This window comes from Rana temporaria, chromosome 3 (assembly GCF_905171775.1).
Source record: "Rana temporaria chromosome 3, aRanTem1.1, whole genome shotgun sequence".
Classification (NCBI taxonomy): domain Eukaryota; kingdom Metazoa; phylum Chordata; class Amphibia; order Anura; family Ranidae; genus Rana; species Rana temporaria.
The window spans coordinates 431,508,858-431,522,101 of NC_053491.1; the positions used below are offsets into that span (position 1 = coordinate 431,508,858).

At 45.9% G+C, this 13,244-nt stretch overlaps 1 protein-coding gene across 1 annotated transcript in view; it reads right to left on the reverse strand.

The window, feature by feature from the left end:
- Window positions 1–731: 731 nt before the first annotated feature.
- The window catches only part of GIPC1 (GIPC PDZ domain containing family member 1), a 41,664-nt gene continuing 29,151 nt past the window's right edge, over window positions 732–13,244 (reverse strand). The window contains exons 5-7 of the mRNA XM_040346340.1: window positions 12,561–12,667; window positions 4,657–4,738; window positions 732–1,833 (exon numbers count right to left, since the gene is read on the reverse strand). Coding sequence (XP_040202274.1) covers window positions 1,682–1,833; window positions 4,657–4,738; window positions 12,561–12,667 — 341 coding nt within the window. The 3' untranslated portion in view covers window positions 732–1,681. The remainder of the gene's footprint in view (window positions 1,834–4,656; window positions 4,739–12,560; window positions 12,668–13,244) is intronic.

Here is a 13,244-nt window from a genome sequence, read left to right on the forward strand (position 1 = left end):
GAAGAAATGTGCAGACAGAAAATGTCCGATAGCAAGATAGACAAGAGAGCCTCCACCTCCTATTATCTATCTGCTTACCGACTCCATAGATCTCTAATGAGATCACCTGCGCATATGGCTGTGTCAGCCCTGCAGTTTCCCAACGTTTGTTTCTGTGTGCTCTCCACCTTATAAATAAATAGGTCTCCAACAAGTATCTCAGCAGTGGATGGCCAATAAAGAAAAGAAGGATGCCAACATAGAGTAGTAACGTAGATACAGTCTATTTATTTAAAATACAAGTTTCACTCACAGTTAGGCCCCTGGAGGAAGTCATTGGACGAAACGGCGTAGGGAGGAACGGCGTGCTGACGCCACTATTGTACTCTTCGCTACCATCCGGAAGGACGGGCGGATAGAGAGCCGGCCGGCTACAAACTTTTATTCTGCCTAACTGAGGGCAACTTGTATTTTAAATAAATAGACTGTATCTACGTTACTACTCTATGTTGGCATCCTTCTTTTCTTTATTGGCCATCCATTCATTGCTGCAGCAGCGCTTTTCACTTTGTAAGTTAATTCATTCAATGTATTAATTTATGTTCATTTAACTTAAGATTTGCGCAGTATTTATCCACAATTTTGAAAACGTGACCTGTTGGGGTGCTTTGAGGACTGGACTTGAGGAAACACTGCTCTAAACCACTGCAATTCCCTTTAAGGAGACAAAACATAATTCACCAAAAACAGCGTTGTGTATAAAATCTTTTAATAACCTTAGTTACTGTTCTCTATTACAGTCAGGATGGGGTACACAAAAAAACAAACAGATCAAGTTAACAATACTTAGCTAGGTCACTGACCTTTTTCAGTCCTCTGAGTAAACCAGAGACAGGTGAACTATTATTGCAACATCATGCCCCGCCACAGGGTGGCGCTAAAGACCAAAATCTCATCCAAGAAAGGGCCTGTAACATAATTTATTAAGTGTTAAAAAACATCCTCTTGTAAGAAGGAAAAGTTGGTTTATATTATACTATACATTTTCACTGAGCTGACATACAAGAATCCTTTGAGATGTCCTCTTAAGAAAGGGGATTCCTTCTTACTCTCATTAGCTTAGTTAAATCACATTTCACTAGATAATCTCTGAATCCATCGACTTCAATGGCATTCATTCATCCATGGCGAGAGGAATCCAAGGAATGTAGATGAGTGGAGAATTTCTTGAAGTTGTGCAGCTATGTGCATGGGGTTGTATTGTCCACACAAGGAGCTGACTCCAGTGTACAGCAGAAGAAATCGTCAGCCCTGCAATGGGGAGATGCTGGCCGATGTGATCTGAAAACCCAGGTTTACTAGGAAATCACCAATAACAGCCAGGATTTAAGAAAGTCACCCATTGGCAAGTCAGTGCCAGGCTCCTCCTCTTCCTTCAGACATCCTTAGTATAAGGACTTCTCCACTTCAGAAGTGTGAGGAGCAGTTCTGGTGGAAGACCTAAAAAAGGCAGAGCGAGCAGAACCAAATTCAAGCAGGGCAGGATCTCCAGGAAAGTCTACAGTGGTTTTAGCCCTTGTGACATCATCCCAGCCCAGCGCTGTAATTACAGGAGCATCTCCTGATACTGGGTAGTGGGAAATGGATGAGGGGGCAGCAGCAGATTAATCCCCTTTGGGGGAGATTAAGGAGTTTAAGTAGTTTAGTATCGTCCAGCCTTGGCATCGCCTATGGCTCCCCAAACATCAAATACAAACTCGTCTGGAAAGGCAAAGTCCCCTAGTGTGCGGTCCAGTGCCTTTGAGAAGTCATCAGGGTTCTGTTTGTCTATGCCCAACTCCACCATGGTGCCAGCTGTGTAAAATAAAAGAGACAATGTCAACATCCAACCAATACATATATTTTCTACCCTGCCTGCATTCATAGGAATACTTGGAAGAGAAGGAGATAAGGGTGTGGTGTTTGTGAAATGTAAACATGTATAATGTTACACCATAAATATAAAACATGATCTGAAAGCGGAAACTAGCCTTTAAACTGACCAACCAAACTGTGCGATGCTGGCATGTTTTAGTTTCCTTAAGCCTGGGTTCATACTCAGAGATCGCATGTGATTCGCACCCATACTGCAGGGGCCGATCACATGCGATCTCTGAGCAATGAGAGTTCAGCCGTACAGTTGGCTGAACTTGCATTGTATTCACACAGAAAATAGTGCCGGTGATCTGCCGATATTGTTCCGGCTATCGTGAAAGTTCCTGCGCAATCTGATCTGCCGAGATGGTTTCGGCTAACGGGAAAGTTCCTTCAAGGACTGCGCAGGCGCAAACTTGCCGACGGAAATCTCCGAACCTCGGCCGGCATCCAGGGCGACGTGGATTTCGAGAAAAGGTGGCCAGTCGGCCTCACGTCCTCGCTTCGCTCGGACAGCTCGCTCGGGGATGTTAAAAAATGAGCCTGAATGCCGGCCGAGGTTCGGAGATTTCCGTCGGCAAGTTTGCGCCTGCGCAGTCCTTGAAGGGACTTTCCCGTTAGGGGAACCTTAAGGACAAGTCACCGGGACTTTTTTTTCCCCGCACTAGAATCAGATCGCATGGGTATTCTCACCTATGCAATCCGATTCCTGTACGAGTTCACACTGCAATCTGTGAACTAAACTGGGGGTGTTATTAACTTTGTTAATGATACCCGCGGGGGTTCACACAAGGCAGTGTGACCTGCCTGCGGGAGAGTAGCAATGCGGGAACCGGCGCTGGTTCCCGCATCGCACTAGTGTGAACCCAGTGTAAAGCTGAACTGAACTTCTGCTGTAACAAACAGCAAGCAGGTAGGCTTTTATTGCACAGGAAATAAGGAAAGTCTCTTGTGCAATAAAATGCCCCGTTGTCTCCATTCCCCTGAAGATGCTGGTTGTAGGGAAACTAAAAGCTCCCCCAAACTCCTCTCCGTTAGCACCAGCCAATCCATGTGCACTGTGGGACACCCCCCCCCCCCCCCCCCTCGCACGTGGCACTGGAGAAAAGCAGGGAGGTGAGCAAGAGAGTCCAGTCCACATAGCATGCCACACACACACAAACACACTCGCATTAAAAACTTCAGCCCCCAGAACCTCAAGTTTCAAATCCCCACACCTAGAGGGGCATAAAAAGGGACACTCATCCCCTAATACCACCCAGGGAGAAAGCCGCCCCACCCAGAATCTTCCCTGGCTCCTGTCCCCTGCATGTGCAAATGCAACATCTGCCATCTCCGTCATCGAAAATAAAACCGTCAGTCAAAAAATAACGGCCCCTAACTTTTTTAGCTGGCTCCTAATCTAGGAGCCAGCTAAAAAAGTTAGGGGCTGTTATTTTTTGACTGACGGTTTTATTTTCAATGACGGAGATAGCAGATGTTGCATTTGCAAATTTTTCCAAGCACTGTATATATTTATTTATTTATTTATTTATTTATATGTGTAATGATGGGATTTATATCACTTTTAAATAAAATTTTATGCAAGATTTATGTAAAATGCCCCTACCTTCCTGCACACAGTCTTCTCAGACAGTGCAAACTATTGCGCTCAGCTTGGAGCACCAGGATGAACCGTGTGTGCCAGGAGAACTGGCTCCTTCACATGCGGAGTGGCGTCATCCTGCGCCAGCCAATGAAAATGTGAAAAGACTGGCACACAGGGAAAGATGTTGGGGACAGCTGGAAAAGCGAGTATTAACCCCTCTAGTTCCGATTTAAGGGCCCATTCACACCAATACACAGTATGATGCAGTACAGGTATTTTTATGCATTGAGAAGTGTTGTGTTACACACCTCTTTAATTTTGATTGGGCTATCAACAAACCCAGGGACATGAAGAAAAAAAAAATAGGTTCTGCAACGCAATGGGGCAATGTGTGTTGTGATTTCCTATAATGAAGGTGTGCTGCAGTGCATTATAGGGATGCTTTGCTGAGTAATTGGCTTTGAATGGGATTGCACATCTACAGTGCTTTACTGTGTATTGTGGTAAAGTGCACATTAGCATGATGTACATTATGGAAGGCTTTAATCCTTTGGACCGTTTCAGTAATTAGCCTTAATTGTTAGACAAAAAACATTTTTAAAATCCATAGTTTAAAGCGGAACTCCACTCAAGAGGGGAAGTTCCACTTTAGGGCCTCTTCCCCCACTCCTCTGACATTGAGCATTTTTTTCTTTTTAGGGGGAGCAGGTATCCCATTTCTCCTTCCCTCCTCTTTGTTTTTTGGGACACGTCACAGGTCCCAGAAGACTGCAGGACCATTCACTGTGGGCACCCAGCTGTGAAGCCGCAAGCTGTCACAATCAGGTGCCCACAGTTAAGATCCCAGCGCCAAGGACCAAAGAGGGTCCTCAGTGTCCCGACCGCACTGGATCCTGAGACAAGCAAGTGTCTGTTTATTAAAAGTCAGCAGCTATAGTTTTCCTATCTGCTGGCAATTTTCCAAAAACTGACTGGAGTTTCTCTTTAATATACTCCATAGTCCAGGTTTTCATACAGATTATACTGGTATGTAGTAAAAAAAAAAATATATATATATATTTTCTTCTGTGGTATGGGCAGAGTAATATTTCCCCGAGTCAAATCGCTCTCACAAATCACTGTGATCAAAAACTGTGAAATTTTGCTACAGTAGCCTTAGTATCTTCCATTCTCACCAAGTTCACTGTCTCTGATTCCCATATAGCTTTCCAGCAGGTCATCCACTTTCTGGATGGCTTTCTCCTCAATGACAGACACCTGGACAGCAAGAAGGAAGAATGGACAAGATGTCAACAGAAAATAAACATCCAGTTCTTTCACTCAGAGAATACTCACATTAGGACTTTACCCCAAATGTTACTCCACTGCTCCGGATATACACACCCCAACTGTTACTCTTCCCATCTCCTACCCTGTACACACAATGGCAACTCCACCCCCAAATATTACTATACTCACCTTTAGCCACCATGACTCCACCCCAAAATGGTTCTCTACACCCCCCCCCCCCCCAACTCTTTACATACTTTAGCAACTCTTCTCCAAATTATATATAGTGAGGAAAATTATTTGATCCCCTGCAGATTTTGTAAGTTTGCTCACTTACAAAGAAATGAAGGGTCTATAATTTTGTTTTATCATAGGTGTATTTAAAATGATAGAGATAGAATATCAACCAAAAATCCAGAAAAAAAAAAAAAAATCACATAAAACAAATGTTATAAATGAAGTTTAGTGTGTAAAATAAGTATTTGATCCCCAAGCAAAACATGACTTAGTAGAGAAGCCCTTGTTGGCAAGCACAGAGGGAAGACGTTCCTTGTAGTTGGTTACCAGGTTTTCACACATCTCAGGAGAGATTTTGGTCCACTCTTCTTTACAGATCTTCTCTTAATTCTTGAAGTGGAGGTTCACCGGCAAAAAAAAAATGTAAGATTAGATTAATGCTCATTTTGTCTAGGGGAATCAGCTAGTTGTTTTAAAACAAAGCAGTACTTACCATTTTAGAGCGCGATCTTCTCCGCCGCTTCCGGGTATGGTCTTCAGGTCTGGGCGTTCCTTCTTGATTGACAGGCTTCCGACGGTCGCATCTATCACGTCACGATTTTCCGAAAGTAGCTGAACGTCGGTGCGCAGGCGCCGTATAGAGCTGCACCGACGTTCGGCTACTTTCGTCTACTCGTGACGCGATAGATGCGACCGTCGGAAGCCTGTCAATCAAGAAGGAACGCCTAGACCCGCAGCCCATACCCGGAAGCAGCGGAGAAGATCGCTCATCTAAAACGGTAAGTACTGCTTCGTTTTTAAAAAAAACTACCCGATTCCCCTAGACAAAATGAGCATTAATCTAATCTTAAAATTTTTTTGGCGGGTGAACTTCCGCTTTAAGATTTCTTGGCTATAGCTTAGCAACTTGAAGTTTCAGCTCCCTTCATACATTTTTTATGGGATTAAGGTCTGGAGACTAGGCCACTCCATGACCTTAATATGCTTCTTCTTGAGACACTCCCTTGTTTCCTTGGCGGTATGTTTTGGGTCATTGTAATGCTAGAAGACCAATCCATGACCCATCTTCAGTGTTCTGGCTGAAAGAAGAAGATTTTACAATACACGGCCCCGTCCATTGGCCCCTCAATTTGACAAAGTTGGCATGTACCTTTAGCAGACAAACAGCTCAAAAGCATCATGTTTCCACCTCCGTGCTCGACTGTAGGGATGGTGTTCTTAGGGTCAAAGTCAGCATTCGTCTTCCTCCAAACACGGCGAGTTCATTTAGATGTTCGCTGGGAAACTTCAGATGAACCTGTGCATGTGCGTTCTCGAGGGAGGGAGCATGCGGGCGCTGCAGGATTTCAATCCATGGTGCCGTATCGGGTTACCAAAGGTTTGTTTGGCGACTGTGGTCCCAACTCCCTTGAGATCATTGACAAGCTCCTCCTGTGTAGTTCTGGGCTGATCCCTCACTCTCATGATCATCCTTACCCCATGAGGCAAAATCTTGTACGGCACACCAGACCAAGGGCAATGGTCATTTTGAATTTCTTGCATTAAATAATCGCTCCAACAGTTGTCTCCTTCTCACCAAGCTTCCTGCTGATGGTCTTGTAACACATTCCAGCCTTATGTAGGTCTACAATCTTGCACACGACATCCTTTGACAGCCGTTTGGTCTTGCCCATAATGGTGGTTTTGAATGGAAGAACGATTCTGTGGACAGGTGTCTTTTATACACATAACGGATTGTTGTTAGGAGCACCTTCTTAAAATCGTCAGGACTAATCTGTGTACCACATGAGCACATACTGTAGCCAGTCTGTGGGAGCCAGAATTATTGTTGGTTGGTAGGGGATCAAACACTTATTTTTCTCACTGAACTACAACTCAATTTATAACATTTGTATCATGTTTTTTTATTTACTTTTTATTTAAAATACACCCATGATAAAAATGATAGACCCTTTGTTTCTTTGTAAGTAGGTAAATTTACAAAATCTGCAAGGGATCAAATAATTAAATTGTCCCCACTGTACATATACAATGTATCTCAGACATCAAATACTCAAGTCCTTTGAAGGTGCTCCCTCCCAAGTCACTGCACTACCCCAATACCAAAACGGTTATCCTATGCAAATATCCGTTTAAGGGATGCTTTGTAAACAAGAGTACTCCAAACCCCAGTTCCAAAAAAGTTGGGACGCTGTGTAAAATCTACATAAAAACAGAATGCAATGATTTTCTAGATCTCATAAACCCAAATTTTAATTTACAATAAAAGATTAAAAAAAATAAAAAATATATGAAAACGTCTGAGAAAATGTTAATAAATAAAGCCCTTCCTCTTTTAAAGGCTACATATGCCAGCAGAAGGGTCCCAGCAAAATCTGAAATAGTGTAGGGAGGCTGGGTGAATGATACATCCACTGCATCCGAGTGAGAGCGGTCTTTCTTTGAATATGAGGTTCAATTGTTTATCAATATCATAAAAGTGCACGTAGTCCTTCAGGTTTATGATTTTGGGATTTATCTTAAAGGGTCACTAAAGGAAAACATTTTTTTTGGTGAAATGACTGTTTACAGGGTATAGAGACATAAAAGTTAACGGATTCCTTTTAAAAATGATGAAAAATAGATTAAATTCTATCATATAATGTGCCTCTAGTTTCACTTTCGGTTTTAAACTGATTTCATGTTTATGTGAAGTAAAGAGACACACAGAACAAAAACAAACAAATCCAGGGCAGTGTTTTGTTTTTAAAATGAATCTGATTGGTTCTGAGGAGTTTTAGACACACAGCTTGGACCACAGTGAGAAGCTCCCATAAAAAATTTCCTATGGAGCCAGAGAACCAGGAAGTGAGGATTTCAGCAAAGGATTACAGCTGCTTCAAAGCAAAAACGGACAATGAGGACATGAAATCGAGACTGCTATAAGGTAAAGCAAGCTATTTAGCCCAAAAAATGTTTTGTTTAGTGATCCTTTAAAGCGGAGTTCCACCCTCTTTTTTGACTTTCAAGCTTTGTATAGCATACTGCCCCCTTAAACATATTTGGCATGTGTTTTTTTTTTATTTTAAAAACTCACTTTGTTATCGCCGTGAGTTTCTTTCACCCGCCGCAGCGCAGCGCTGCTATACCTCCTGGGACATGTTTGTGATCAATCCCAGGAGGCAGGGCTGAAGGATCGCCGCTGTTTCAGCTCGAGCGAGCGGGCTGGAGGGGGCAGGCTGGAGGGCGGGCGGAGGCGGAGAGATGTTTAACAGCCCCGCCCACCGCCAAGGGAAGCATTGCGGTTGTCTTTGAAACATGCGGTCCCTGTCACTCTCAGGATCCCAGCAATAATCTGGCCGCTGGACGAATGTGGGTGGGGTATCAGGAGGGGGGGGGGGACGGGGACCGTGCGGCAGTGTGGGCTCCTCAATGCCGGCTGGCTGGGATGAAGATGACAGCAGCCGGGGGTGTGTGTCCAGCCTGTCATCAGTGTTAGAGATCAAACCATGTGTGTGCTGCCTGCTAGAGCTACGCCAATATACAGCCCCACCCCTGTCATCTCCATCCTCCCTGTCACCCACCCCTGTCATCTCCATCCTCCCCGTCACCCACCCCTGTCATCTCCATCCTCCCCGTCACCCACCCCTGTCATCTCCATCCTCCCCGTCACCCACCCCTGTCATCTCCATCCTCCCCGTCACCCACCCCTGTCATCTCCATCCTCCCCGTCACCCACCCCTGTCATCTCCATCTGTCATCTCCATCCTCCCCGTCACCCACCCCTGTCATCTCCATCTGTCATCTCCATCCTCCCCGTCACCCACCCCTGTCATCTCCATCTTCACCGTCACCCACCCCTGTCATCTCCATCCTCCCCGTCACCCACCCCTGTCATCTCCATCTGTCATCTCCATCCTCCCTGTCACCCACCCCTGTCATCTCCATCCTCCCCGTCACCCACCCCTGTCATCTCCATCCTCCCCGTCACCCACCCCTGTCATCTCCATCTGTCATCTCCATCCTCCCCGTCACCCACCCCTGTCATCTCCATCTTCACCGTCACCCACCCCTGTCATCTCCATCTGTCATCTCCATCCTCCCCGTCACCCACCCCTGTCATCTCCATCCTCCCCGTCACCCACCCCTGTCATCTCCATCCTCCCCGTCACCCACCCCTGTCATCTCCATCCTCCCCATCACCCACCCCTGTCATCTCCATCCTCCCCATCACCCACCCCTGTCATCTCCATCCTCCCCATCACCCACCCCTGTCATCTCCATCTTCACCGTCACCCACCCCTGTCATCTTCATCTGTCATCTCCATCCTCCCCGTCACCCACCCCTGTCATCTCCATCCTCCCCGTCACCCACCCCTGTCATCTCCATCCTCCCCGTCACCCACCCCTGTCATCTCCATCCTCCCCGTCACCCACCCCTGTCATCTCCATCCTCCCCGTCACCCACCCCTGTCATCTCCATCTGTCATCTCCATCCTCCCCGTCACCCACCCCTGTCATCTCCATCCTCCCCGTCACCCACCCCTGTCATCTCCATCCTCCCCGTCACCCACCCCTGTCATCTCCATCCTCCCCGTCACCCACCCCTGTCATCTCCATCTGTCATCTCCATCCTCCCCGTCACCCACCCCTGTCATCTCCATCTTCACCGTCACCCACCCCTGTCATCTCCATCTGTCATCTCCATCCTCCCCGTCACCCACCCCTGTCATCTCCATCTGTCATCTCCATCCTCCCTGTCACCCACCCCTGTCATCTCCATCCTCCCCGTCACCCACCCCTGTCATCTCCATCCTCCCCGTCACCCACCCCTGTCATCTCCATCCTCCCCGTCACCCACCCCTGTCATCTCCATCTTCACCGTCACCCACCCCTGTCATCTCCATCTGTCATCTCCATCCTCCCCGTCACCCACCCCTGTCATCTCCATCCTCCCCGTCACCCACCCCTGTCATCTCCATCCTCCCCGTCACCCACCCCTGTCATCTCCATCCTCCCCGTCACCCACCCCTGTCATCTTCATCTGTCATCTCCATCCTCCCCGTCACCCACCCCTGTCATCTCCATCTGTCATCTCCATCTTCACCGTCACCCACCCCTGTCATCTCCATCCTCCCCGTCACCCACCCCTGTCATCTCCATCCTCCCCGTCACCCACCCCTGTCATCTCCATCCTCCCCGTCACCCACCCCTGTCATCTCCATCCTCCCCGTCACCCACCCCTGTCATCTCCATCCTCCCCGTCACCCACCCCTGTCATCTCCATCCTCCCCGTCACCCACCCCTGTCATCTCCATCCTCCCTGTCATCTCCATCCTCCCCGTCACCCACCCCTGTCATCTCCATCCTCCCCGTCACCCACCCCTGTCATCTCCATCCTCCCCGTCACCCACCCCTGTCATCTCCATCCTCCCCGTCACCCACCCCTGTCATCTCCATCCTCCCCGTCACCCACCCCTGTCATCTCCATCCTCCCCGTCACCCACCCCTGTCATCTCCATCCTCCCCGTCACCCACCCCTGTCACTTCCTCTGACACTCCCGTTGCTATTGAAACCTGATCTGAAACCATTACATTGCTTGTACAGCACTGAGCATGTGCGAGGCTGAAATCCAGGAAGTCATACAGTCTGGCTTCATGATGCCCACACTTAAGATGGCCCCAGTCAATTTCTGTTTTATAAAGTGTCTAAATGCTGTAACAACCTAACAAAATGGACCTTAATTTACAGACTAACTAGTAGAATACATTAAGCTTGTGTATTACAGGGGTATTTATATATTTTTTTTAAATCAGAAAGATGTTTATTGTTTCATAAACAAGTACAGAAAAAATAGAAACAGTACCATTGCACAGACAGCAAAGTGATGATTCTTTCAAGGTGTACATCATATATAAGCAGACCCAGAATACAGGACCCCTACTTCACCCTCGGTCGCCATTCTTCCCCCTCCAGCAAAAATACAAACTATCCCACCTTGTTACCAGTACAACACCATATACTCCCTCAGAACACCTGATTAGCACCCATTTAGAGACACCTTAGAATCCTGGTCATGACGAGTTCTCTAGGACTCAGACCCGGCGTGTCCAGCCATGACTCCCATAGGGGTATTTATATTTAAAAAGTTTTTATATTTAAAATTGTGGCCGGAACTCCGCTTTAAGTGTATATCTGGATGCCATAGTCGGTTGCATATTATTCTATTAGGAAAAAAAAAAATATAAAAAAAAAAAAAAAAAAACTAATTTACCATTTTAAGAAAAGGGTAATTTTAAAAATTGATGGTAGCAACAAATCTCAAAAAGTTGGAACAGGGCAACAAAAAGCTGGCAAAATAAGTGGTACCAACAAGGAAGATCTGGAAGAACATTTTGCAGCTAATTAGGTAAATTGGCAACAGGTCAGAGAGTCAGAGATCTGGTCTAATGTGAAATGCATACTGTTCCTATGCCCGTTAAAAAAAAAACAAAAAAAAAACAAGGAGGATGTCTTCTCTGGGCCAAAGCTAATTTAAAATGGTCTGTTGCAAAATGGAAAACTGTTCCGTGGTCAGGCGAATTGAAATTTGACATGGTTTTTGGCAACCACGGGCGCCACACGTCTACTGGACTAAAGAGGAGAGGGACCTTCCAGGTTGTTATCAGCCCCCAGTTTAAAAGCCTGCATCTCTGATGGCATGAGGGTGCATTAGTGTGTATGGAATGGATAGCTTTCACATCTGGAAAGGCACCATCAGTGCTGAAGATATATCCAGGATTTAGAGCAGCATTTGCCCCCATCTAGACTACATCTTTGTCTTTTTACTATTTTTTTAGCAGGACAATGCGGTTGAGCAGTTAGAATCCTATGTCTGGCAAGAATGGGACAACATTCATCTCCCAAAACTCTAGCAACTGGTCTCCTCAGTTCCCAGACATTTACAGTGTTGTTAAAGTGGAACTTTAGAGAATAATTGAAAACGGACGAACAGCCAGAATTTTTAACGCAGGAGAGATATGCTTCATCTCTTCTGCATTAAAATTACCTGCCTGCCCCTGTACAATGAGCTGCGCATGCACAGTCCACTGTATAAATTCAGCAATATCAAAGCCAACGGAACTCCCGTGCATGCGTGGGAGTGGCGTCATCCTTGCCCAGCCAATGAAAGTGCATTGCGTTTGATACCTAGAAGCTGGCTGCTTGACGAAGTCAGTGGCCGGCAGGGAGCTCCAGGATGTCACATCACTGGAGCCAAGGCGAGTATAGTTCTGCTTTAAAAAAAAGAGGGGATGCTACACTGTGGTAAAAAATGGCCCTGTTCCAATGTTTTTGTGACGCGTTGTTGCCATCAATTGCAAAATTACCCTTTTTCTTCAAATAGTACATTTTATCAGATTAAAACATTTGATATCGTTTTTTTCCCTATTGTGAATAAAATATGGGTTTATGAGATTGGCATTTGTTTTTATGTCGATTTTACTCTGCGTGCCAACTTTTTGGGAATTCGGGTTGTACTTTCACAATAATTTCACTATTTTCACCTAGATTCTTCATCATACGCCCTCCAATCTACGCTACCAGCTCTCTTACCAGTTCCTCCACAGTGGGTGGCCCTTTGGCTCTGAGACGCAAGGTTCCTTTTCCTGATGATATTCCGGAACTGTTAGCAGAAGAGCTGGATCGTTGGCCAATCATATCTGGAAGACAATAAATCACAGAAAATGTTGGATCTGTGTACACCAAAGCCTAGCGATAATCCTTCTACTGGCACTGTAATTACACCCAATCAATTTATGGCTCTTGTGCGTAATTTATACCCAGGTTTATCAACTCGGATTGACTACTGTGCTACACTCATGGCTCCATAAGAACAGACTGTACCATCTGCTTTATGTGACAGATAAAAGGGATTGGCCAGTGCTTGTCTGACAATCTGTGTTTATTCTAGCCAACTCTACTGCCATATGGAGGTACAGGGATATTTAACCATAGGGCATACAAGGCTAGTATCCCAGGACAGAGGGTCCACATGAGGGGCAGTATGTTAAATATAAAAGCATTGCAAATAAACGTCACATTCACAGTTTCTAGACAGTAGGGCTTGGGAAGGGAAAAAGGGAAAAAGGCAAAGGAGGAGAGAACGAAAAAAAAGGCAAAGGAGGAGAGAACGAAAAAAAAGGGAAAGGAGGAGAGAACGAAAAAAAAGGGAAAGGAGGAGAGAACGAAAAAAAAGGGAAAGGAGGAGAGAACGAAAAAAAAGGGAAAGGAGGAGAG